At 38.8% G+C, this 27,143-nt stretch overlaps 2 protein-coding genes across 2 annotated transcripts in view; one reads left to right on the forward strand and one right to left on the reverse strand.

Annotated features, from left to right (window-relative positions):
* Nucleotides 1-8,485, reverse strand: part of LOC124120077 (syndetin-like) — a 66,947-nt gene extending 58,462 nt beyond the window's left edge. Inside the window, exon 1 of the mRNA XM_046482815.2 lies at nucleotides 8,320-8,485. Coding sequence (XP_046338771.1) covers nucleotides 8,320-8,361 — 42 coding nt within the window. The 5' untranslated portion in view covers nucleotides 8,362-8,485. The remainder of the gene's footprint in view (nucleotides 1-8,319) is intronic.
* Nucleotides 8,486-9,763: 1,278 nt separating this feature from the next.
* Nucleotides 9,764-27,143, forward strand: part of LOC124120075 (chromodomain-helicase-DNA-binding protein 1-like) — a 112,553-nt gene continuing 95,173 nt past the window's right edge. Inside the window, exons 1-2 of the mRNA XM_048386022.1 lie at nucleotides 9,764-9,963; nucleotides 20,724-20,836. Of these exons, the coding sequence (XP_048241979.1) occupies nucleotides 9,897-9,963; nucleotides 20,724-20,836 (180 nt within the window). The 5' untranslated portion in view covers nucleotides 9,764-9,896. The remainder of the gene's footprint in view (nucleotides 9,964-20,723; nucleotides 20,837-27,143) is intronic.

Here is a 27,143-nt window from a genome sequence, read left to right on the forward strand (position 1 = left end):
GCCTTGAGTGCCATCTCATCCTTAGCATAACCTGAAACTTTGGCTTGTGTGTCCGTAATCTGTTGATTGAACAGAGATGTGGAAGACCAAGGTTGACATAGCAGCCTGCGCTTAAACTCCTGAGTCCCATGTGGATAGGGCTAAATACCCAAACCTCCGCATGACAGTTATTTCTGCCAACGCAGCTTTAAGGTGATTTCTTATGTGGTCAATCTGACGCTGTTGAAAATCAACTATAATTTGGAGATGATCTAGTCGGTTAGGGTTATCCTTTGACAGATCCTGCTCTACCCCCACACGTTGACGATGCCAGTGCTGATAAAGGTTTTAATACCCGTCAAATTTCTGTTTTAATCAACACAACTCTGGTATCCTGAACCTTAAGAGCAGTAGACCTTGACGAGCTTGTCATTCTCTGATTATCCTCATCCAAACTATGTGCCTGGTCTGCTGTCTCAAAGGCATGGATAGGAAATTCATCCTTCCTTAACTTTGGTGGCTTAAATGACGGCGTAAGTGTCAGCCTGGAGAAGTCTTCATCAAAAGATCTAATCATATCTGTCATCATAGGGTCGACCCGAATCAATGTAGGATGTGTCCATATTGTGTCTTTTTTATCCACCCTGTTACCCGGGGAAAGCACTAAAATGAGGCGATCAGCTACCCAATCAGGTACTTGTGACAGACCAAAATGAGTATTCTTTCTGTCGAAGAATCTCCCTCTTCACCATTAGAATAGTCTGACGAATCAGAACGATGTTGACATGAATGTATAGAAGTGAACGACTTGTATTCCGATGTGTAGTGCTACCTCTGACTGTGGGCTTAGATGATCCGCCTGGCAAACAGGAATCATGCGTCGATGTCCAAGTGCGTGCCGGCATACTGGCACTACTCAACGATGAATGCGCTGTATTATGATGAACAATAGGAGTATTGTATACATTAGGCACCAGAGTAGGTACTAAAACATGTGCTGTAGATGTAATTGTCGCAGGCATCTGATACATAGGCGTAGGCGTGGGAGCAGGATACAACTGCTTCATGGACTGCTGCCACATGGACTGCAAAAACATTTGTGACGGTTTTGATGCCTGAGCCTGCATCTGCTGCGCTGGTTTTGTTGGTACAGCGCTAATCATTGTACGCCGACAGCCCTGGGGCTGATGTCATTGTGGATGCGCTTGGGTATTAGGCAGGGGCTGCCCTCGGCACAGGTATCTGCGATGCAATGCTCAATGGTGTTGGCTGGAACGTGGCTTGGGTTTGCGCTACCCCCATTGAAGCGTCTTGAGATGCTTGTGCAGGCGTAGCAGATCTAGATGTCTCAGGCACCTGAATATTAGGGTCAGTTATGATACTCACAAAATCCTCTGCATTTGCACTTCCACAGTGACAGTAATGGTCGACATATTACCCGCCGAAGATAATGGTTGTGTAGTAATGACTAAACCCTGTCCCTCGCTATTAAATGATTGGGATATCTTCATAGTCTCACGATGGGATGGATGCAAAATACTTTTGTGAGTGACCTGCCTATAAGTTGTAAAACTCGTTGGAGAGAGACGCACGCAAACAACACATTTAGAATATGGTGCACAAATTTGTGTGCATGCCAGACAACACGGATGAGGATCTTTGGCAGATTTTTTTCCATGACAATTAGTACAGCGCTCAAGCAAAAGAAGGTACACAAATAAAGACTGTTTGACGAAGTGGGACTGGAAAACTGCAGTAGAATTTAATTAATCTATCGGCAAAAATATTGTAACGATTTGGAAGTGTATTCAAAAATTTGTATTTATGCAACTCAATGTAACGCCAAAGCTAGTAGTATTTAAAAACACATAAATATATTATACATACGTAGCTGAGAATTGTAAACAATTTGACTACCTTGGCAGGCAAACAATTGTAACACAATTCAAAATGGTGGTGAACAAACAGCATTTGGCAGGATACGCCTAAATAAATCATACAGGAGTGCTCTCAGAGCACAACATCCCCCGCATGAATTTTTTTAAAGAGTTTATATTTTCTTTGTATTTTATGAAATAACAACAGTAGATGGCACTGCATTTGAAACAAATTGTGCAGAACATTTTGTTGGGAGTAATCCAGTCTGAACGCTAATGCCATAAGGATGTAGCTCACCCACAAAAGCCTTATACGAGGAAACTAACTATAGTTATAGTTATAGTTAGATATTGTGATATTCTCTGGAAACTGGATGAGCAGATTTCATGAAGCTCCGTAAAACAGGGGCAGTAACTCTGTCAAAAAAATTCGAAATGAAACGGGACTGCAATATGCGTATCATCAACATGTCGACATCTTGTGTGTAGAGTGTCAGGGATATTCTCTGGAAACTGTAGGAGGAGTTGATTTCACAAGCTTAGTACCTCTCTCACAGTTAGGCAAATGAAGCTCCATAAAACAGGGGCAGTAACTCTGTCAAAATTAGTCGAAATGAAACGGGACTGCGATATGCGTATTATCAACATGTAGACATCTTGTGTGTAGAGTGTCAGGGATATTCTCTAAAAGCTGGAGGAGGAGTTGATTTCACAAGCTTAGTACCTCTCTCACAATTAGGTAAATGAAGCTCCGTAAAACAGGGGCAGTAACTCTGTAAAAATTAGTCGAAATGAAATGGGACTGCGCTATGCTCTGGAAACTGTAGGAGGAGTTGATTTCACAAGCTTATTACCCTCTGTGGGACGGACAGACGGACGGACGGACTGTGCCACGACATAATCCCCCTTCGGCCATTCTGGCCCGGCAGGGGGTAATAAAACTGCACAACATGGTGAGAGTAATATGAAAAGAATACATCACCCGTTGCAGATCAATTTTAGAATTGTAGACAAAAGCTGAAGGTCTATTTCAATCCAAAACGAGAGCTCTGCTGGTACACGTCCATGCTGTAGCGCGACAGGTAGTGATGTGAAGAGGTGACCTTAGGTCTTTTGTCGTAAGGTAAGCAGTGAATGCATTAAGGAGTAATGCAGGATAAGAACAAAATTAGTCTAATATACTGAAAATCAGTGTCAACTGTGACGTTGAAAAGGCATTGTAAAGCTTTGGCAACTTTGGAGATATAAATTGCAAAACAATTTAGTGAGGATACTAGCTTAGCGGGAACAGTTACCATATCAGTGCTTGTAGACCTCTGAGGCTTGGAACCTTTCCCCCAAATTAAAACAGTTGGATTTTGCCGAAATATGTCCGAATTGTTACATTGTTTCGTTTTGTCGCTGTATGTACATCTCACTGCACTTTGTAACATGATGACAGGACAGGGCGACTGTCAACAAGGTTTGACTGTGCCATGAGGTCTCGTAGACTAGGGTTAGAGTAGCTTCCCTTTAATAAAGGGCAGTTACTCTATCGGAAAGACCGATGGATTACCGCGAAAGGCTAGTAAAAACAATTTGTGCAGGCAATTGTTGTTTTATATGTAGTTACGGCACTACTGTATAAGAAACTGGTTTCAGTTGGAACAATATCATTTGGAACTATATTAGGAATAAACACTATGTATTTATCTCGCCAAGGCTCGCTAAATACAATGTTTATTCCTAATACAGGATACTTACCATCCCAGAACACACAAGCGTGATAACCTCTATATTGAACCCTTCCAACAGACTATTAATGTAACAAGACGGATGTTCTGATTGAACACTTTCGTCAGGCATCGATTACCTCCCCCAAGCGGCTTGTCTGCCAGTCACTTGTATGTGAGACGTACAAGCAGTTTTGAAGAAAGTAAACATGTAAACATGTTTAAACACGATAGCAAACAAGTGCATACGTGTAGCTGACAAATGACATATATGTAGCAAATCTATGAATAAGCTTTTAGAACATACTAAAATTATGTTTCTGAAAAATACACACACACAGAAATTTGCAGTCAAAGACCGGCTAATTTTGCTCAAATCTCAGTCATCTTTCTAAACAACCTATGAAGCAATGAACACAAAATGCCACATAGAAAGTGGTCAAATGAAACAACTGTTATATCTGGGATAACACTTTCTTAGTAAAGTACAGATTCTCATACGTTTTTGGGATGAGCCCCGACCGGGATTTGAACCCACATTGGTAGTCCACTAGTCTTCCTAATGATAATATACAGCAAAACCCTTAAAAATGGCAATTTTCTACTAGTCCTCATGATACCTTTACTATTGGACAGTTTGGCAAGGACTACAGGACTAGTGCCAATTTCCAATGCTGTTCCCCTGCTGAGAAACTTAATGCCCTCCAAGGAGGGATAAATAGGGATAAAATTTTATCAAGTAAGTGGATCAGTCAGATTTCATCATTCTGACATGGAGGTAAGATAATGCATGTTGTTCAATGCAGTTACAGGTTCTGATATGAGGAAAGGGAAATAACTACTTCGAGTTCATGAATAATGTGATATGCACTCCTTGTTTATCTATGCAAAAAATAAACTTGACAATGATGTGGTTTAAATTATTGCTTATTTCCACAATGAAAATATGAACTAATTTACACAACAATTATCCGTTATTGTGAAATAGGTGGAAAAAATTGTCTGTGATCTGTGAAAAGGTGGTCTGAGTACCTGTGAACAGTTATTGTGCACAGGTATTCCCTACCCTCTTATAACAACAGAACCAGCGGTAATTGCAACGACTGGGTGTATTTTGATTACCAAATGAATGATAGCAAATACATGTGAGAGGCATCATTGCGCAGCACCTGCTGCCTGATTTGTTATGGGTGTGAGAAAATTACATGGGGGTATGAGTAATCGTTGGAAAGATGCAAACAAAATTTTAAAAGAAACTTTACCTTTGTCTCACATGTATTATGATATGCGTACATACTATATATATAAATAATTATGAAAATATTTTTAAAAACATTCCTATCCGTAAATTAGTATATTAATCATGTTTATGTTACTTGGCAACAATCATAAGAGGGAGACATGCCCTGTCTTAGACTGGTTTACCTGCCCTAGAGCGCCTGCAGCTGCAAGGAGGCAAAGGGCAGGGCACAAGTCTAGCTCTATCCATCCTATTTCCCCATACAACATTTTGCTGCGGTGAAACATTGACCCATTTCCGTACAGTGGGTCTGTCTGTCGAGAGGGATGGGGACATGGGCACAGCATTTCGTAATGCAGGAAATGTTGACCCAGTTTCCGTGTAGCGAGAAATTGTACTTTCGGACGGTGAATAATTGATGTGTCAGGCTGCAGGAGAGTGAGTGAGTGAGTGAGTATGGTTTTACGCCGCTTTTAGCAATATTCCAGCAATATCACGGCGGGGGACACCAGAAATGGGCTTCACACATTGTGCCCATGTCGGGAATCGAACCCGGGTCTTTGGCTTGACGAGCGAACGCTTTAACCACCAGGCTACCCGACCGCCCCGGCTGCAGGAGAAAACATATTGCCATTAGAGAGGTAACTCTCACAGAGAAGTATAGTTCATGGTTAAAATAAACAAATGCACACACAACGTTGTGGGTTTCAATTTTAACAATAACTGCATGTCTCCACTGATCTACAGTGCCGTGCCAGTTATATTCGTACGATCCATAACGGTTTATAACCGTCGAATATTTTACGAGCACAAAAATGTTTCGCGTAGCGTCAATAATGCTCGGAACCATGTTAAATTTGACATGACGTCACTTTGATCATGTGACCGTCACATGATGTCCTTCAAAGTGTCGTCTGCTGTTTTGAGCAAAACATACGATAATCAGTGCAAACATGGGGAGAAAATCTAAGGAATTGAGTGGTGATGTGAAAAGAATAGCGTTAAAGTTAAAAGAAGAGGGGAAAAGTTATCAAGCGATTACTGACCTGTTGGGGGTTCCCAAGTCTACTTTGGGTAGTATTTTTTGCTAAAGTTCAGCAAACGGGTTTTAGAAAACATCCCGAGACAAGCTAGACAAAAATAATTGTCAGACAGAGATCGCACCGCGCTGTTCAGACTCATTAAAAATAATAGACAGAGACCTTTGAAGGACATCACTGGTAATTTCAATTCGGTGAGAGACCAACCTGTCTCGAAAAGAACAATTCAAAGGGAATAACACCGAGAAGGATTCTACAGGCGCATCACGAAAAAATAGATGGTTGTTAGGGGGGTGAACAGAAGAAAACGTGTCTTTTGGTGTCGGAGTATGAGGAAAAAAACTGTCAATGATTTTTGGAAAAATGTAATCTTTACTGATGAGAGTCAGGTGGTTATTGGAAATAATAATCGTGTATACATTTGGAGAAAGGAAAATGAAGCCGATCGACCCGAGTGCGTGTGTCCCCCTCGAACCAGGAAGTTGAGTTTGATGGTGTGGGGGAGTATCAGTTATCATGGTGTGGGGACTTTGGTGCGTGTAAATGGTAACATCAATGCCCAGAAATACATAGAAATTGTGGACAATAATTTGTGGCCAGTAATTTGTAGACATTTTCCAGGCAATAACTATATATTTCAAGATGACAATGCGCCAGTTCATAGGGCAAATATTGTGAAAAAATTCATCGCCAACAATGTCATAAACACGATGGATTGGCCAGCACAATCACCGGATTTAAATGTTATAGAAAATGTTTGGCTTAAACTAAAGAAAAACTACAGGACACCATAAACGACATCACTAACCAAGATCAGCTGTTTGAAGCGATCCATATCACTTGGCAGGACATTGAGCTAGACTTTATTCGTGGCCTTTATGAATCTATTCCACGCCGGATATCTAAAGTTCTGACTATGAAAGGGCATCTTACCAAATACTAAGGTATGTAGATAATTTGTTCATTAATAGATGACGATCTGTAAAAGCGAGTCGATATGTAAACAAACGGTGGCCATTTTGGATTGTACGAATATAACTGGCACGGCATTGTACTTCATTACAAAACAATATTACAACAATGTAGCTATTACTTTGAAAGAAAAATTATGAAATTTTTAAAAATATCTTTACCACTGTAAATGTCTTTATCAATGTCAACAGTATCATGTATACCACTATGATTGTGTCAACTTAATACCCCTTGTTCCTTGAAAACAATGTTGTGAAAAAAATCAAGATTTGTTTTCATAATATTGAAAGAAGACTCAAGTCGCCGGTAACTCAAATGATGTTTACTTCTTCAGATCCAAACCATAACTGACTACACAACGGTATTACTATGATGACATCATCACAACACTCAAACAACCATTCCAAACTACGTTAACATTGTGTTCTATTTATAGAATTACTCTGGGTTTTAGAGTTACCCCCCTTACATCAATATGCTTGTTTTCTACTTTCATATACATAAATACTTATACTGAATTGTGTCATATTCTTATTCCTGATTCTGAACCACATGCAAATTACAATTTGTTTTTTCTTCTGGTCATTCTCATTAAAATCTGACCTACGTTCTCGCTGTCGCTAAACAAATATCTTAGGACATCCCATTACGGGTCATGTCAGAATGACCTTTTGCGAACTTTGACCGACCAATGCAATGACTAACAAGAAGTCAAGTCTGGACCAGACAATCTAGAGATTAATGTCTTGAGCATAGATCCACACAATTGTGATCGATTACATGAGTGAGTGAGTGAGTGAGTATGGTTTTACGCCGCTTTTAGCAATATTCCAGCAATATCACGGCGGGGGACACCAGAAATGGGTTTCACACATTGTACCCATGTCGGGAATCGAACCCGGGTCTTCGGCGTGACGAGCGAACGCTTTAACCACAGGGCTACCCGACCGCCCCTCGATTACATGAATCAACCAAGTCAGTGTGCCTGACCCCCCCCCCCACCTCCCTCGATCCCGTTAGTCGCCTCATACGACAAGCATAGTTACCTTTTACAGCAAACATTGGTTGCTGAAGATCTGTTCTACCCCGCATGATCAGAAAACACCTTCCGACTGTCACTATCATGATCTGGTAAGCAACGCTTTGATTGGTCGGATGCAAGGTCGTTCTGACTTGTCCCGTAATGAGATGTCCTCTGATCTTTGTTTAGCGATAGCGAGAACTAAGATCTTATTTTAATGAGATTGATCTTCTGGTTTACACACGTGCGCTTTAGGACCTCAATAGGTAGGCATGCTGCAAAAATTCTTTGCGCCGTGTTGATGCTCTTGATCAAAGTTCTCTTGTAAGTTAGCTGGTGATTAATCCTAACGCCTTACGTCTGTATAGAGGTCCAGGTCTAGTCGGTGCAAAAGTGACGATATCACTGTGATGTGTTTGCACGTTAGAAGAATACATGATACTACACTATAGTATGACGCAGAACGTGTGATAACTACCTGTCGCCCTATCAGAGACTTCAGTCTTTGCTTTAGGTCCATTTCGACAATTTTACCGGTTTAATTCAATCAAAATATTGATATTTTCCTTTGGCAGACATCTTGGACGGGCTACTTTATGCCATCTGGTGGTATTGAACAATGATCAGAGTTATCTTCCCTTGCAATTTGTACAAGCAAGCTCCTCACAGCGATAGTCCGTTCACAGAGCTCTCCACTCTTCTACCCAGAGTTCCATGCGGCCGGCAGCCAGCTAGCATAGTATCTCTGCCACAGGCCAGCGCCATGTGACGATTCGTCACATCTTTCACAGTCCAGTCAAGATATTGCATATGCTTTTCATCCTTTTCATGTTTGACAAGTCTACACATTTTCATAAACAAATGTCAAAGAATGGTTAACTTTCATTGAGAAAGTATGCAAATACGTAAAAATCTACTTGTTTTTGCGTAGTTATCCTATGTTTACATTTGTTGTACGGCTCCACGTGCTGTCATCGAAGCCCAACGGAGAGCTAGCGACACAGTCACTTTGATGCATAAATATATATTGTCATGCAACTCACTGTCGCAGTTGTAGTAGCATATCTATATCGTTATGCAAAACAATATGTAAAGCGCCCCCAAATACTTGCATTAGTCCGTTCTATACTGATTTCTGAAAAAGCGCGTTTGTTTACAAGAAGAGAAAAGTCCGGTCACGTGATATGCAAATTAGCCTGTGGCAGTGGTATTATGCTGATTCACCACTGCGACGGATTGTGAGAGCTCTCTATACTATTTTACCGAGAGTCCAACGAAGGTGTCCCGCGCTGGGAAGGAGCTTGTTGTACAAGCAAGCTCCTTCCCAGTGCGTGACACCTTCGTTACACTCTCGGTAACATCGCTGTCACCAGTGTGGGCGCGGCCATTACAAGAATCTTGAAATTTGCTCTCTAACCCAAAATGTAGTAACGTTTATACTTTTGTTTATGTCTTTGGGAATGCCATCATATTTCATTTTGAAAAGGTTTACGACTGACGATGTTTTCCAGATGAATTTACTTTGTTGTTTTAATAATCAGATTGGTTCGAGATTGCAGACTAACGGAATATCAACCAACTTCTCCCTTACATTCTTACTATATCAACAACACGATAGTTTTAATGAAACAGAAATTCAAATTGACAAAGAAGAAAGTAATTCAGCAGCGATAAGTGTATTCGGCGTCACTTGTTTGTAAACATTCCAAGCATGGTTGTGGCCACCTGTCACAGTGAGGAGTTATGACTGAAGGCAGCGCTCCGCGAACGGGCTATCGCTGTGAGGAGCTTGTATATTGTCTGCTATCGCTGCCACTAAGCTGGTTCCCGGCTCCCTATGCGCGTCGTCAACTTGCTTAGCATAGCCATCCCGTTCGCCGAGCTCTATATACTACCGAGAGTGTAACGAATGTGTCACGCGCTGGGAAGGAGCTTGAATAGCTGAGCTGGGTCCTGTCTCTAATGTCACAATTTTGCCGAGATTGTTGTAATTGACAATTGAGTGAATATTTTTGAATAGGTGACACGTTAAAAGAAGCTGACAGGCGAAAAGAAATGTCATTAAGGGATATACCTGACGCAATAGATTCAGTTGAATCACTTCAAGAACTAGGATGGGGTGGTCAGTATGAGTGTCTATAATTTACACCACTGATGCAGTAGAGGCTTGTGCACTTAACTGGGCGCATTTTTGAGGATTCCAATATTAGCATCGCGTGGATAATCGAACCCACGTTGCCAGCTTGAAGTTATGCAAGGCTAATGAGTTAATCCTAATGTTAAGCCTTCACTTTACCACGGGCACTACCACTCGTTTATCAATACCCGAGAGCCGCGATGCGTCACACAATCAAGACTTGTCATGTCTTGACTGTAGGACATCCCGATCGCGGCGCTTGGCTTGTTTGCCATGTGATCAGCAAGCGATTGTTTACCTTTATGCGCATGTTAATGTTAATTTTTGTTGTCACAATGAGCTGGAGTTTCTTTAAAGGGAAACAACACTCCAAGTGTGACGCCAACCATTTTGTGAATCATTTTAAGAGTGTGTTTAATACCTTATTCGACGTAATAAGCGCCCAGGGCGCTCTCAAAATTAGAAATAGGGGCCTCTTATTAGAATATAATTTTGGTGAGATTAAAAACGATTGTAAATTTTGTAGTTTATTCTTACAGCCTGAAATGATATGAAAGAAGAACCTGTGTGTATTATACACAATAGATAAATTTTCGAGAATTAAATTGCCCATAATTAAGGGTGCATATAACAAACGAGTACGTATTATACACAAATAAATAAGTCTTGTGTACATTGATCAATCGGAAAGGGTGCTAACTGGGATTGTTCACTAACCATTATATTAGCAAATAACGCCGTGGGCGCTTATTAGAGCGGGGCGCTTATTACGTCGAATACGGTAATAACTTCCCATACGAATAACAGCAAGACTTTTATAATTACATAAACAATTTTGTGTTATCCTTGTCTGATTCTACTATTGAAGATAATATTTATATAAACAGTGAACTTGATATAGATATATAACTCACAGCGAAATAGTTGATGCTAGACTATAAATGATATGAAAATGGTTAGTCCCCTGGTTATAGTGATCGAATACCGATAGAATTTTTTCAAAATGCCCCTACCATATGTATTGAAATGTTACTTTCACTATTTGATCTCATTTTAAATAATGTTGTTTATCCTAAAGCCTGGTCACTGGGTGTAATTATGCCTCTATTAAAAAAAGGCAGTAGAAACAACCCTTCTGATTATAGACCCATCTCTTTATACTTGAGTGTTCAGGGAAAATATTTGCTAAGATAATGTGTAAAGGTTTAAACGATTGGACAGATCAAGATAGTTCTAGTAGTAGATTCTATTGTGAGTTCATAGATCTTAAGTCAGCGTTGGATTCAGTGTGTAGGACAAGTTTATTTTACAAACTCCAGATAGTGAAGCATTATTCAGCTTTTTTAAATCTTTATATGAAGTTTCGGCAGATGACGACTTTGATATTGATAATCTACGTAAAGTAAACATGGAAGAAAGCACAATACTTAATGCAGCTATAACAAGAAGTGAAATTATAAACTGTGCAGAATTTAAAAAATAACAAAACGTTTTGTCTTGATAATATAATTAATGGATATATTTCAAACACAATTAATGTCTTCATAGATATTTATATCAAACTTTTTAACATGGTTCTTGATTGTACATTTCCAGAAAAATGGTTAGTAGGTGTTATCAAACCCATTTTTAAGGGTAAAGGTGACCCACAAAACCCCGAAAATTACAGACCTATCACCCTGCTCAGCTGTTTTGGTAAGCTTTTCACAGGAGTTTTAAATAACCGTATACAAACATTCATCGAAACAAACTCCATATTGTCGGAAGCTCAGGCAGGTTTCAGAAAGGGTTATTCTACCAGTGATCACATCTTTGCTCTATATAACCTCATGGAATAATTGAAAGCTAGGAAAAAGAAATTATTTTGTGCATTTGTAGATTTTCAGAAAGCATTTGACAGTTTGGCGACCAGGACTTTGGCAAAAACTATTACAAAATAACATATCTGGAAACTGTTTTAACGTTATTTATAATATGTGCCAGAATCTCAAATCATGTGTTTCCTGTAATGGTAATTTAACAGGTTTCTTTTCATGTAAATCTGGAGTAAGACAAGGAGAAAACCTGTCGCCTGTCTTGTTTGCAATATTTTTAAATGACCTCGAGGCATCTCTTGTAAAGGTGTCCAATTGAAACCAGATGAATTCTATGATCGAATAGAACATATTGTCACACCATTTGTATTACTGTACGCAGATGATGCAGTGCTATTGGCCACAAAAGCTTATGATCTAAAACATATGTTAGACTCATTTCATAATTATTGTATACACTAGAGACTTAAGGTTAATACTACCAAAACTAAAATGTTAATATTTGGCGGATCAAAAACTGATTATAAACATAATTTCAAAATTGGTCATGTTGTTTTGGATAAAGTTGAAACCTTGGTGTTATCTTTCAAAAAAATTCGAAATTCACTTTAACAAAGAAAAAACTAATAGAACAAGCAACGAAAGCTATGTTCTATGTTTTATGCCAAGGACGGAAGTTAAATACCGTATTCGATGTAATAAGCGCCCATGGCGATATTTGCTTATATATTGGCTTGTGAACAATCCCAATTAGCACCCCTTCCGATTTATCAATGTACACAAGACTTATTTATTCGTGTATAATACACACTCGTGTGTTATATGCACCCTTAATTATGGGCCATTAAATTCTGGAAAAATGCATCTGTCGTATATAAACAGTTCAGGCTGTCAGCATAAACTACGAAATTTATCTTTCAACTTCCACCAAAGTAATATTCTAATAAGAGCCCCCTATTTTTGAGAGCGCCCTGGGCACTTATTACGTCGAATATGGTATATCACTTAAATGTCAACTGCCGCTTTTTGAAAGTATGGTTGTACCAGATCTTCTCTACGGATGCAAAGCTCTAGAAAGTTTACATTTGCATTTCCTAAAATATCTTTTATCATTAAGAAAATGTACTCCAAATTTCATGGTACATGGGGAACTTGGAAGACTCCATCTATCAAACATCGCCAAAATGAGAATGATAAGTTTTTGGGCAAAATTACTTCCCGGAAAATCATCTAAATTATCCTTTCTTGTACACAAGTTGTTATTTAATGATGGTCTATTTGGAAAATGTAAACATAAATAGATTACATATATCAAACGAACTTTTGATGAACATGGATTCAGCTACATTTTGTTTTCACAAAGTTTCAAAAATCCCTCATACCTAAAACATCTAGTCCATGAAAAAATAAATGACATTAACCTACAGTGTTGGACCAGTACAAGGGATAAGTCTTCAAAAGGCACAAATAGTATCATCAAAAATGATTGCCTAAATTTTGAATATTATTTAAACGTACTGCAGGAAAACGCGTGGGGAGTCTTACTTAAGTTTAGAACTTGTAATCATAATCTACCTATTGAAACTGGGAGATGGAGTAAAAATACCTTTAACCGAAAGGAAATGCCAACTTTGCAAATTATCTGACATAGGTGATGAATTTCATTATTTGTTTATTTTTCCGTCTTTAGAAAACGAAAGAAACATTTTTTCCACAGATTCTACTACATTAAACCCAATATGCATAAAATGAATTTACTTTTCAATAATTCACGACTAGGAACATTGAGAAAACTATCCAAGTTCTGTAAAATCCTCCTGTCATTGTTTAAACCTATCAAGTAACTCTCCCTCTTTTTGAATTGCATATATATTGCTACCATAGTAAATCTGTATAAATATGCATGCATGCTCGGCCAAGATGTTTTTGTATATATTCTATAATTAAATATGTATATGTATTATGTATTATGTTGTTGAAATAATTTTGTACCTCTGATGCTGCTGATAGCGGCCTGAGTGTAAATAAAGTTCAGTTCAGTTCAAGAAAGGTATTGTTAATGGTAAAATATTTAGAATACTTAAAAATATGTATGAAAACGTTAAATCTTGTATATTTGTTAATGGTGGCTACACAGACTTTTTCCATTGCCAGTCAGGTGTATGACAGGGATGTGAGTGATCTCCCTTTATGTTTTCATTCTTGTAAATGATATTGTTGATTTTCTTAATTCAGACGGGCAGCGTAATATCCAATTAGGAATGATTGAACTTTATATTCTAATGTTTGCAGATGATATGGTCTTATTCGATAGTACAGTAGTGGGGTTGCAAAGACGCCTATGCCTGTCTATTAATATAAGCAAAAGTAAAGTTATTGTATTTAGATGTAGTGGTCGTCTTAGAAGATATGAAAAGTTTTGGTTTGGCACTGACATTGTAGAAATTGTTCCTACTTATAGATACTTAGGTGTTCATCTTTCATCATCTGGTAGTTGGTACTTTACACAGAAGACACTAGCTCTACAAGCGACAAGATATCTTCTCGCCTTAAAATCAGGCTCAAGGGATGTTATGAAACTTCCTTATAATGTACTTTTACAGATATTTGATGTTAAAATACTACCTGTTCTTCTCTACTGCTCAGAGATATGGGGCTTTCACCCAATATAGTTGCTCTTGGTGAGCTTGGACGTTATTCACTTAAAGTCAATCAACACATTCGTTTTGTCAAATATTGGCTCCGACTTGTTTCTCAAAAAACTAATATAATCCTTAGCCATGCTTATTCATATCAATACAATCTGGCAGAAAAAGGAATAAATTGCTGGGCACTAAAAGTAAAACAACTTCTTTATTCATATGGTTTTGGCCATGTTTGGAATAGTCAAGTAGTAAATCATATTGGTTTTATTGATAACTTTAAGACAAGATGTATTGGTATAGTTAACTAAAAGTGGTCTTGCAGTTTAAGAACTTACTCAGAACTTTCTTTTTATTCTTGTATTAAGCAATATAATTTGAAATTATCTAGATTGTATTCAGTAAGTGCCTATCGTATTGCTTTGAGTAAATTTAGATGTTCTGGTCATACTTTGCAAATTGAAAATGGAAGGAAGTACAATATACCTAGAGCTAAGAGACTATGTCCATTTTGTGTAAGACCTGAAGTGGAATCTGAATATTATTTTTGTTTATAATGTCCATATTATGACAGTTTGAGACGTAATGTTCTACCTTATTATTTTTACACAAATGTAACTTTTGATAAATTTGTAACTCCATGCATAATTATTGCTTTAGCTAAATATATATTTCTTGCTTTTAAAAAGCGTAAAAACTTTCTCATTGGCGTTGAAATTGTCTAACTCTGATATCATGTATTTTTAAATTAAATGGGCTGGTGGCCCCTTTACTGAAATAAAGCTCTCTCTCTCCACTCCAAGTTTGAAAGTTTTGAAATATGGATGGGCCTTTTTCTTCGCATGTTCAAAATTTGCTTGTTATGGACTATTGTTTTGACTGGTTTGACTTGTGGTAATCTCGCTGCGCTGTGCGAAGCAACACCAATGCGAGTATCAATTAAAGAACGAGGGATCCTTGTATCATTACAAATGTATATATTTACAATAAAGAACTTCAGACAATGTGACTTGTGTTAGGTTGTTGATTAATGCATTACGACTTGAAAGGGTGAAGCTATCATATTATTTACAATAAAAAAAACCTGTACATAGTATCCCTTCAGGGAATTCAGGAAAATAACAGGTGATAACAAACTTGATCAATAAGAATGTGAAATTCAGATAAATTATCAATAAACATGATGATTTACCATTTAAATTGTATTTTCTTTTCTGCTAGGCATTGCTTTATATGCAGAGATAAAGATTGCTGTGTATATTTGCTCATAAACTAAGCCGGAAATAGCAATCAGCTGTTACCTTGTTCGAGGAATGTATCCACAGATATCCATATAAAGGAACAACACCCATTCATCTGCAGCTCTGCAAAGAGGCTTGTTCAATGTCACATGTCTTCGTAACAATCTAATATTATAAAATATAAATATATATAGTGTACTGTTTCTGGATATTATGACCCGTGTTCATTTTTCAACTGATCATGTTTCAGGTGTTTCACATAGGTGTCAAGGCGCATTGGTCAGCTGAGATAGCACACTTTACAACTATATTCATGATGTCCATGGTTCTTTTAAAAATCCATAGTCAGATAACAATGAGCAATCAATTAACGTATTATCGGCTAATCCTTTGAACAGAGTATGTTGTTTTTACGTTGGCACATCACGCTCAGATATGGGTGTATTCTGTCAGCTTTAGAAAATTTACACATATAAACTCTTGTTTTTGACAAATTGACTGTGCAAGATAACAGTGATTAATAAATCTACATATTATCAGTTAACCCTTTGATCCTTCCTCTCTTACTGTGCTGCCACGTGCATATTACATAGTATGTATTACATTCACCACATCAGCCCATATATATAACCCAATCGTAGATCCAATAATTACCCCAGACACAATGCAAAGCACTGAGTGCTTTAGTTCCCTGACACCCTCATAGGCAGCAGTGAACATTAGTGGGATATTTTACAGACTTTGTTTGGTAATCTGAGTAGTGCTACCACTAATTATACCTATAATCAGGCCTCAAAGTTACAACTAAAATGGTCGCCAATGCCGACCTAAATTTCAATTTGTCTACTGTCTAAATTTCAGAGGTAGCCAAATGACTACTTTGAAAAATATATTGTGGTGACTAACTTCTATTGTTACACATATGTAGACACAAAAATAGTTATGTCTGCTACTAATTGTACTCGCAAATAATTCCTCCTAAAGTCAACAATGAACCAAAATACATAAATATTAATGTAATTAGTATTTTATTTTAGTTGATAGTTTATTGGATAAGCAAGGATATACCTATGTAATCTAGTATTAATATAAATTGCATCATTGGTCGAGTCACAAATAACAAAACTCAAGTACAGTTTCCACTATATACAATTCCAAGACTAGTGCTATGACTTGTACATATAATAGTTATTTGATAAAAGATCATTTCAAATGCTTTTGTCTACCTACAATATTGGCTTGACTTCTTGATTTTACCACTGGCTACCTGGAAAAAACTACTTGTAGGAATTTGGCTACTTGGTAAAAATTTAAACTTTGAGGCCTGGTAATAAAGTCATTAACTGAGCATCAAGTGAATGACGACAACTACACAGGTGGAGGGTTATACCATAGACATGGTTGACAACAAGGAGTAGTAATTGTTGTATTATATATGCAATTTGCCTGAAAAATAAGGGTCATTGCTTTTGAGTATATGAACTGAATTTCATTGTTACAAAAATAATACAGTAAACTACGGTTATAACGAACTCAAAGGGACCACTAATTTTAGTTTGTTATAACCGTAGTTCGTTATAAGCATATATGCAGCATATATACAACAAATGGCCGGGACTTTAAAATAAGTTCGTTATATCGGTCAGTTCGTTATAAGCGTGTTTGTTATAACCGTAGTTTACTGTATGTACACTTGTTTTCTGTATAGCAAACTACACAATTGTACATACACATTTACACATGCAGATGAACTTAAGGGGATTACCCCTCCCTGTCAGAAGCCCAGTTTGTTGGGTCCCTGGCACTGATTGGCTTCTGGTGATTACACGGGCTAATTAAAATGGTGCCGGCAAGACGACTGAAAGTTGGAGTGTTGTTTCCCTGTAAATGAGAACCTGAAGAATTTAGTCAGGCCTACAGCTTCTATAGTCTGTGGTCCTGATGGCAGCCTGGCAATTTGTTTTATTTCACACACTGCATAACATTGTGTGACAGATAGCAGGTCAACAAATTCCTTCTTTCTTTTTTTACAATAAATAACAACTTACTAAATCAAACTTAATTGTATTAATTATATCTTGATGTAAGCATTGTAAATATCTGTTGGTATTTTTAAAGTATATCTTATGTGTTCTCATGAGTGTTAATTAACCTTTGCACTTTTACAAAATTACCAAGTTTGAGGGGAGAAAGATCTCCTGATCTCCCCCATGAGTTTTGTTTGTTGTTTAATGAGTAGATGTATATATCACCAGAATTACCATTGACATCAAGCTTAATGGCACCTCAAGGGCAAAAGTAAACTGTAACAGATTTTCAGATTCTTTGAATATTTTGGGGGTCAAGCAATACATTGCCCATGAAAAAAACAAAAGATGTTGTATAAATAGTTGTAAACACTGGCTATCTGCAGGACTTGATTCTGGAAATGATCGCTGTCACCATCAGAACACACCATGTGCACTGGAGTGTGAGTGAGTTGGGTTTAATGCCGCTTTTAACTGTTATTCCAGTTATATCACAGCATGTCAGCTTAATGTGGGAGGATAGCCCGAAGTGATGCAGGTCTTAGAGGTTTACCACTTCGGTGAAACCCATGAGCACGGGTATGGTGCTGACAAACCTAAAAACATAATCGAGGCGAACCGGGATTCGAACCCACAATCATAGGTTTCTGGCGTGCCCAAGGGACATGTGCACTGGACACTTGCTGGAACAGGAAATACTTGTCATAAACATGGTGTTGCAGAACATCTTGGGACTCTCACATGAAGTCACTATTCCCAGTCATACTGCTACAGTGATTTGTTTAGGCTTAGCATTTGGGAAATATTTGCCTGGAATGTTTAATATTTTGCGAGTAATTATTGTTTTAGACATTATAGAGGTGTGGATAAAGAAGCACAACTGACATGTTTATGAAGATTTCTGGTCGCAGCCATGATATTGAGTTCTCATTGAATATGAATTTATATCAAGACAATGCACATTGAACATGCTGAAGGCATGATATTAGATTTTCAGTTTTTAGGTCAAAGCATTCCTAGAAAATAAATGCAGCAGGAGCTTACCGACTGGTAATGGCTTACTGGTTCACAGCCGATACACTGGTTCACAGCCGATACACTGGTTCACCGCCGATACACTGGTTCACAGCCGATACACTGGTTCACAGCCAGTACACTGGTTCACAGCCAGTACACTGGTTCACAGCCGATACACTGGTTCACAGCCGATACACTGGTTCACAGCCAGTACACTGGTTCACAGCCGATACACTGGTTCACAGCCGATACACTGGTTCACAGCCGATACACTGGTTCACAGCCGATACACTGGTTCACAGCCAGTACACTGGTTCACAGTCAATACACTGGTTCACAGCCGATACACTGGTTCACAGCCAGTACACTGGTTCACAGCCAGTACACTGGTTCACAGCCAGTACACTGGTTCACAGCCGATACACTGGTTCACAGCCAGTACACTGGTTCACAGCCAGTACACTGGTTCACAGCCGATACACTGGTTCACAGCCGATACCCTTGTTTACAGCCAGTACACTGGTTCACAGCCAGTACACTGGTTCACAGCCGATACACTGGTTCACAGCCGATACACTGATTCACAGCCAGTACACTGGTTCACAGCCGATACACTGGTTCACAGCCGATACACTGGTTCACAGCCAGTACACTGGTTCACAGCCGATACACTGGTTCACAGCCGATACCCTTGTTTACAGCCAGTACACTGGTTCACAGCCAGTACTATGGTTCATAGCCGATACACTGGTTCACAGCCAGTACACTGGTCCACAGCCGATACACTGGTTCACAGCCGATACACTGGTTCACAGCCGATACACTGGTTCACAGCCGATACACTGGTTCACAGCCAGTACACTGGTTCACAGTCAATACACTGGTTCACAGCCGATACACTGGTTCACAGCCAGTACACTGGTTCACAGCCAGTACACTGGTTCACAGCCAGTACACTGGTTCACAGCCGATACACTGGTTCACAGCCAGTACACTGGTTCACAGCCAGTACACTGGTTCACAGCCGATACACTGGTTCACAGCCGATACCCTTGTTTACAGCCAGTACACTGGTTCACAGCCAGTACACTGGTTCACAGCCGATACACTGGTTCACAGCCGATACACTGATTCACAGCCAGTACACTGGTTCACAGCCGATACACTGGTTCACAGCCGATACACTGGTTCACAGCCAGTACACTGGTTCACAGCCGATACACTGGTTCACAGCCGATACCCTTGTTTACAGCCAGTACACTGGTTCACAGCCAGTACTATGGTTCATAGCCGATACACTGGTTCACAGCCAGTACACTGGTCCACAGCCAATACACTGGTTCACAGCCAATACACTGGTTCACAGTCAATACACTGGTTCACAGCCAATACACTGGTTCACAGCCAGTACCCTGGTTCACAGCCGATACACTGGTTCACAGCCACTGGAGCAGAAGAGGTTCTTGAAAAGGCAATGCCAAGTAACACTGAACTATTAGAATTACTTCACTGATGTTTTCATGGCCATTGACATGATTGAAGTTATATAAAATGTAACTGAATGCCGCTCCTCTTGCCATGACATGGTGAAGGGTCAGTCAAGCTGTGGTGACAGTACAATCTGTCATTGACATTCTGTCATCACCATGGTCATGTCGCTGTAATGTTACTGACAATGGTTTCTACCTAAATGGGTAAACCCTTCACTCGTATACAGATGCTGTTTGATGCTAAGTTTATTCAGCTAGTGCAGCTGTGACCTGTCAGGTGTTATGACACAGCGTTGTGGTTGAAGCTTCCACTGATGGTGGTATATATTGTCACTGTGACACTGTCTGTACTGACAGGAGGCGTACTTCACCAAGTTGCTTGTTGATTTGATGTTTCATTTTCCATAATTACAGAAACTATACGTCTTCAACACAATATTTTATTCATCTCAATGAGAAAGTTTTAATGCCTCTGCACTTTTATTAATTTGTCAATGTAATTATCTCTGTACAGACCTCGCTCTGCGCCCATACCAGCTGGAGGGGGTGAACTGGCTGATTAACTGCTGCCAGCAAGGTCATGGCTGTATTCTGGGGGATGAGATGGGCCTTGGAAAGACTTGCCAGGTAATGTGCATGTCTCCAAGCAGATATTTAATGTATAAATTTATCTTTCTTTCCAATGTAACTACTGCTCAAATGGAAAACACCACGACAAATGACCCTAATGTTTAAGTGATGTATTTCATGTTTATTTGATCTGTACCATATGAATAAGTTGAAGTCTGTCCTGGCATTCTGATGGCACCATGTAATGAGTGACTTGTGATGAGTGATGCTCACATGTCATGTCATGTAAGGTTAGGTGAAATGGAGTTTCAAAGGCATGCATGTGTGTGTGGCTGCTTGTACTAGTCCAGACTAATGGTGATTCTGTGGTGCTTGCCAATGTCACAGTTTAACATGAATACACCACTCAGGCACAGTATACTGACATGAGTGATGTTGACATGTGATGTTGACATGTGCTGAGTGATGTTGACATGTGATGAGTGATGTTGACATGTGCTGAGTGATGTTGAGATGTGATGAGTGATGTTGACATGAGTAGTATAGGTAATGATGGTTCTGGCTCACTTCCACTGGAGCCAGATTTATTACCTATACTATTACTACAGGGGGGATTTTTTATGCGTAAATGATGATGTGATTCAACGATAGTCATAAGATTAAGTTAAATTGACTCCAGCTCACCACCACCTGGAGTCTATGATATAATTTTTTATAGGTAATGATGGTTCTGGCTCACTTCCACTGGAGCAGGATTCATATACCTATACCACCTATACAGGGGGAATTTTTATGCCAAAATGACTATGCGATTCAACGATAGTCATGAGTCATATTAAAAGAAACATCAATATTAATTAATAATGAATAAAATTTACTATAGCCCACGAGGATATTGGAAAGGTGTAGGAGCAATAAAAAAATTAGCCACCGCGGCTAAGGTATCTAAAGATGTGGCCAAGGATTGGTTAAAGAAACAAGCGTTGTGGCAGATATATTTACCGGCACCGCGTTATATCCCGAGGAAGAAGTTTGATATTTTTATAACGAATGAAGTTCATCAGGCTGACCTCTTGTTTCTTCCCCACGATAAGGTAAAACGCAAAACGTATAAATACGCTTTAACAGTAGTGGATGTGGCTAGTCGATACAAAGAGGCAGAGCCATTAACATCGAAAGAATCAACAGAGGTAGCTAATGCACTGAGTCGCATATATAAACGCGGACCGCTAAAATGGCCTAAGCTATTTCAAGTAGATCCCAGTCGTTAGTTTATGGGATCGGTAACTAAACTGTTAACAAAGCACGATGTCGAAATCGTCCGTGGTGAAAGAGAGGCCCACCGCAGTCAAGCTATCGTCGAAAGATTTAACAGGACATTAGCGGAATGTTTGTTTGGCTATCAGTATGGGATCGAAATGAAATCGGAACGATTGAGATCAACCGAATGGGTGACACGATTATCAGCCGTTGTATCAGCGCTGAATAATGAGGTGACGAGATTAATAGGGAAGAAACCATCCAATGCTATTAAAATGAAATCCGTGACTTCCGAATCTTCAGCACCGAGGAGAGGCAAAGAACGAAAACTTCCGGATAGAGTAAGGGTAAGATATTTATACCAGGCCGGTGAACTCGAAGGAGGCCTACGTCGTGCAACCGATCCCATATGGTCCCTTAAGTCGTATAACATTAGTCGATTGGTTACGAAAGAAGGAGAGCCTATTCTTTATTATCTTCAAGATGGACCGGGTAGGGCATTTGTACGAGAAGAGTTTTTCATAGTTCCCGACGGTACGGTATTACCACCATAACCATAAGCATAGGTAGTTACACCATCATTATCAATCCATCTCTTTGTATCTAAGGGGGATAATGATGTCTTGTTCATTCTTAATCCATATATCCTATGATTGTAACTTCTTAAAAAGAGTTCATCTCGTGTTTGAACGTTCTACCGTTGAATAATGATTCTTTATACTGTTCGTGTTTGATATGCTTTTTTACAACATACTTCTTAACGCCCTTAGCTTTTCTTATCTCCCCATTATCGGACTTCCTTATAGAATACATCTTAGGTCTTAATCCTACATACTCTGCTATAGGGGTCCCAGCACATTCATCCTTCATCTTACCTAACACCTTTTTATTTACTACGCTGTGCAGTGGATTATCTTTTGGGTAATCGCTCGTGTCGTACATATCTATTTTTTCTGCCATATCCTTATACACATCCTCGGTTTGTTTTTCCATCAACAAACAATCTGTGTCGGTATATAACACCTCGCATCTATCGCCGTATTAGCTTCTTAAGTTCGTTGTAATAAAAGTCATACATTAAGTGTTTTGACAAGTCGAGAATACTCAGACCGACGTACACCGGTCTGTTGAATTTTATATTACTCTTCTGCATATGCAACGCGGCTAAGTTGTTATCGAATATCTTGCTTCTGTTAAAAGCCGGACTGGCTATAAGTTTCCTGAGTCTTTCTTCCTCATTAGATCTGACTAATTTAACATCAACACGCTTGCTTAGATTCTCCATAGTTTTACCAAATACTGAGTTATTCATGAGCTTATACAGATTCTTTTCGAAATCGCTGGTAGCTATCTTTCTTAAATCTGTGTTCAACCTTATATAGGGCTCCATCCAAGGGCCTTGATCGAACTTTAGAACTCTGTGTATTTTCTTAAGTTTCATACCTAACGATAGATACAACTTGAGATTTCTGTAGTGAACTATATATTTTGTCTTATCCATCAAATTTGGTACGAGTTTTTCTACGTTAGCTAACCTACTATTACCCATCAAGGAGTGTTGATATTCCGACATCCAGTCTTTATTAACCATTAATCTTTCGGGAGCTAGCGGATAACTGTTATGGTCTTTATGTAACGAACTTGGATATTCCAAGTCAACTTCTAGTATGTACCCTTTATTCACATCATTCACATTGATATTATGGATATTATTCACATTGATATCATCGACCCATTCAAAACCACCCGTGGGTAAAGGTTGACTCATAGCCCATCCGTACAAATTGTTAGCGTCAAGATATAATATATGAGTGTCGGGTTTACTCGGATCGTATCCTTCCACTAATTATGTCTCCCCCAGAATGGAGGGAGACATATTGTTTTTGGCACGGTTCCCGTCGGCCTCGGCGTTCCCACCGTTTCCGGACCATAACTCAGAAACCGTTTAATATTTTTTCGCGAAACTTTGTATACACATTAACCCAGCACTGAAGTGGTGCCTTTTGCTATTTAGAGATTTTTGACATTTTTATTTTTTCTCGTTTCCATGGAGATAACTTGAACATAGACTCTGAATGGGGGTAAGCTTGGTTTCCGGACCATAACTTGGAAACCGTTTAATATTTTTTCGCGAAACTTTGTATACACATTAACCCAGCACTGAAGTAGTGCCTTTTGCTATTATGAGATTTTTGACATTTTTATTTTTTCTCGTTTCCATGGAGATAAGTTGAACATAGGCTCTGAATGGGGGTAAGCTTTGTTTCCTGACCATAACTCAGAAACCGTTTAATATTTTTTTGCGAAACTTTGTATACACATTAACCCAGCACTGAAGTGGTGCCTTTTGCTATTACAGTTTCCATGACATCACATATGTCATTGTGTAGAAGACCTGCAGAGTCAGATACACGGGCAATTACATCACAGAGACTTTCCTTTGTGCCATATAACATTGCTACATCATTTCTGATATGTTGGGGATATTAATATATTTGTGTCCAAACTCTATTAGTACTTTAAGTGGATTTTCTACAAATACTTCAGTAACAAGAAAACTGTGCTACTTAGATGACTACACTGTGAGGTGGGTAAATGATTGAGGGATTAGTGGTGTTGATTAGACGCTGAAGTGGTGCCCATTAGTTGTTTGAAATTTCTAGGAGTTCTATTTTTGTCTCTGTTATTTAGTAATGGAGGGTGGGAATGAAGAGATGGGGTTTAACGTGAAGTAAACGAATGAATGGGGGTTAGGGGAGTGGGGGGAGACATATGTTTTTACGAGTAAAAACACTTTCTAGTTTAGTATTAGCCTTAGAATACCTTTTCGCTGCCATCGATATACCACCTCTTAATCCTTTCTCAATAAACAAGTGCATATCGTAATCTGTGAGTAGTTTTAGTTCTACGCCGGTCTTCTTCAACAATGCATCCCACGATAGTCCGGGACTGGAATAGTACCATGCCGGGTCCAAGCCGTATTGTTTGAAACATGTCTTTCTAAATATCTCGAATATATCGGCGAGTAACAGTACATCGGTTTTTAAGTACAGATCGTGATAATCGCCTAAATTCTTACAACCTAATTTATCCCAGACTTTCATAATCGGCATCTGTTATTCTAGATTCTGTTAAGTTACTATAGAATGATTCGAGGGGTGGTAATTCAGTTTCTTCGAATCTAGACCAATCATCCATATATTCGTAAGGATATACACCTTTTCTCAGCAACAAATGACGAGTTATCTTATCGGTATATTGATTTGTTATCGAGAAGTCATCGGGATTGTTCGCATTAGCTAAATTGTCCAGGGAAGATAACAGAAACTGTACAGAGTCTATGAATCTAAGCCCATTACTTTGCTTTATTCTAGATTTCCCATCCTTGTCCCTATAATGTATAGGTTTAGTCAACGAGAACGATATGTATTTTTCCATATTGTTAGGAATGCCCGTTAAACCGCCGTCGGTCTTTGAGATAGCTTGCATAATGAGATGTGAATCGTATCCCCTAAGGTTATGAAACACAACGGGGATGGGTATTGTTTGAGAATTCATTTTTAGTTTCAAGTTACACTCGTTATGCGCGGCTCCCCGATAATTACCCGTGACGTGACAATGATCTCTTACGGAATCCCCATCCAGGGGTTTATTACAAACGTGACAACTCGTTGACTTCTTATGGACCCTCCAATCATCCCTCGTCATTCGCATGGGTTTCTTACAAGATAATTTTTCCCTGATTATTCTCTCTTCATTTTGTAGATATTCTAGGAACTTTCCCGCTGCATCAGGTCCTCTGTAAATCACGGGAGTGTTTGTTTTCCCATCATACCTTACAACTATATATCCAAACCCACAAGGAATATGTTCTTGAGTTTTGTACGTAAAACTACTATCTTGATGGATGGATGGTATTTTCTATGGGTTTGATAAGCGCTTCGAAGTCGGCGTAAATTACGTACGGTACTGGCATTTGATTACAATAATGTTCAAATTTTAATATATTTTTTCCCTCTTTAGGCATATCGATCCTGATAGCATTCTGTCCAACACCTCTACAGTATTCTTTATGCGCTTCTAATAGATCTTGTCTGCTGTACCCATGTAGGCATCTTTCGCAGAAATATTTCTTTCTAGCATGTTTTGTTTGATCGTATAGTAGCCTGTTTAAACTCTTTATCCATGTATAATGATATTTTCCATCTTTTTCGATCAGAAATGAATTGATTCTGGGAATATGTTCCGGAGCGGAACTTATCCTGTGTACAACAATCCCTTTAGAATGTCCGAAAACATTTATAGCTAAATTATTTTGCTTTTCCACCTTATCAATTTGCGATATTGGTGTAGGTTTGTCTATACCATCGAAGTTGAGTCCATCGTTTTGGGGATAGCTAGAAGGTCTATCCGGATGCTTGTCTACAGGGAACAATGCAGATCTTATCATCATTCTTAAACAGTCATCGCATTTATTTTTTATGTTAATTATGGCTTTTTTCTTCTTATAATACGGGGGTAAATCTATATAAGAACCACCTTTGAAAGGCATATAATTTGCTATATCTAAATATAAACTATCAATTTTATCCACACCCCAACCAGAACCTCTATTAGTCCAGCGTTCTAAAGTTTCCTGTATTCTCTGAATTGATGTATCTAATGATGAGTTTATAGTATCGGATTCAGTTATAACTTCTTGATTGCTACAGAAATATGGTTTGGTATATTCGGTGCTATCGTCTGTGTTACTTTTACTCAATGACATTTTAATCGTCAGCTGGTATTTTATACTATGTAAATCATCTAACTCCTCGTTAATTTTACTCGATATGATGGGCTTAATATCGTTAACATCCATGTTGGAATTAATATCCATCTTCCAAACTCTTAGATATTTACCAACGCCGGCGGATGTGGGTACAAATATTAATTTTTGTTGTTTATTCTCAACATCGTCATTAATAATATCATCATCATCATCATTATTATCTAGTAAAGCGATCAATTCAGCTCTTCTCATTCGAGAATAACCTCTCAGCCCACTGTTTCTCGCTCGAACTTTGAGTTCTCTAACAGTCTGGGGTTTGTTGTATTCCAAACC

This window comes from Haliotis rufescens, unplaced genomic scaffold (assembly GCF_023055435.1).
Source record: "Haliotis rufescens isolate VD_foot unplaced genomic scaffold, xgHalRufe1.0.p SCAF_6, whole genome shotgun sequence".
Classification (NCBI taxonomy): domain Eukaryota; kingdom Metazoa; phylum Mollusca; class Gastropoda; order Lepetellida; family Haliotidae; genus Haliotis; species Haliotis rufescens.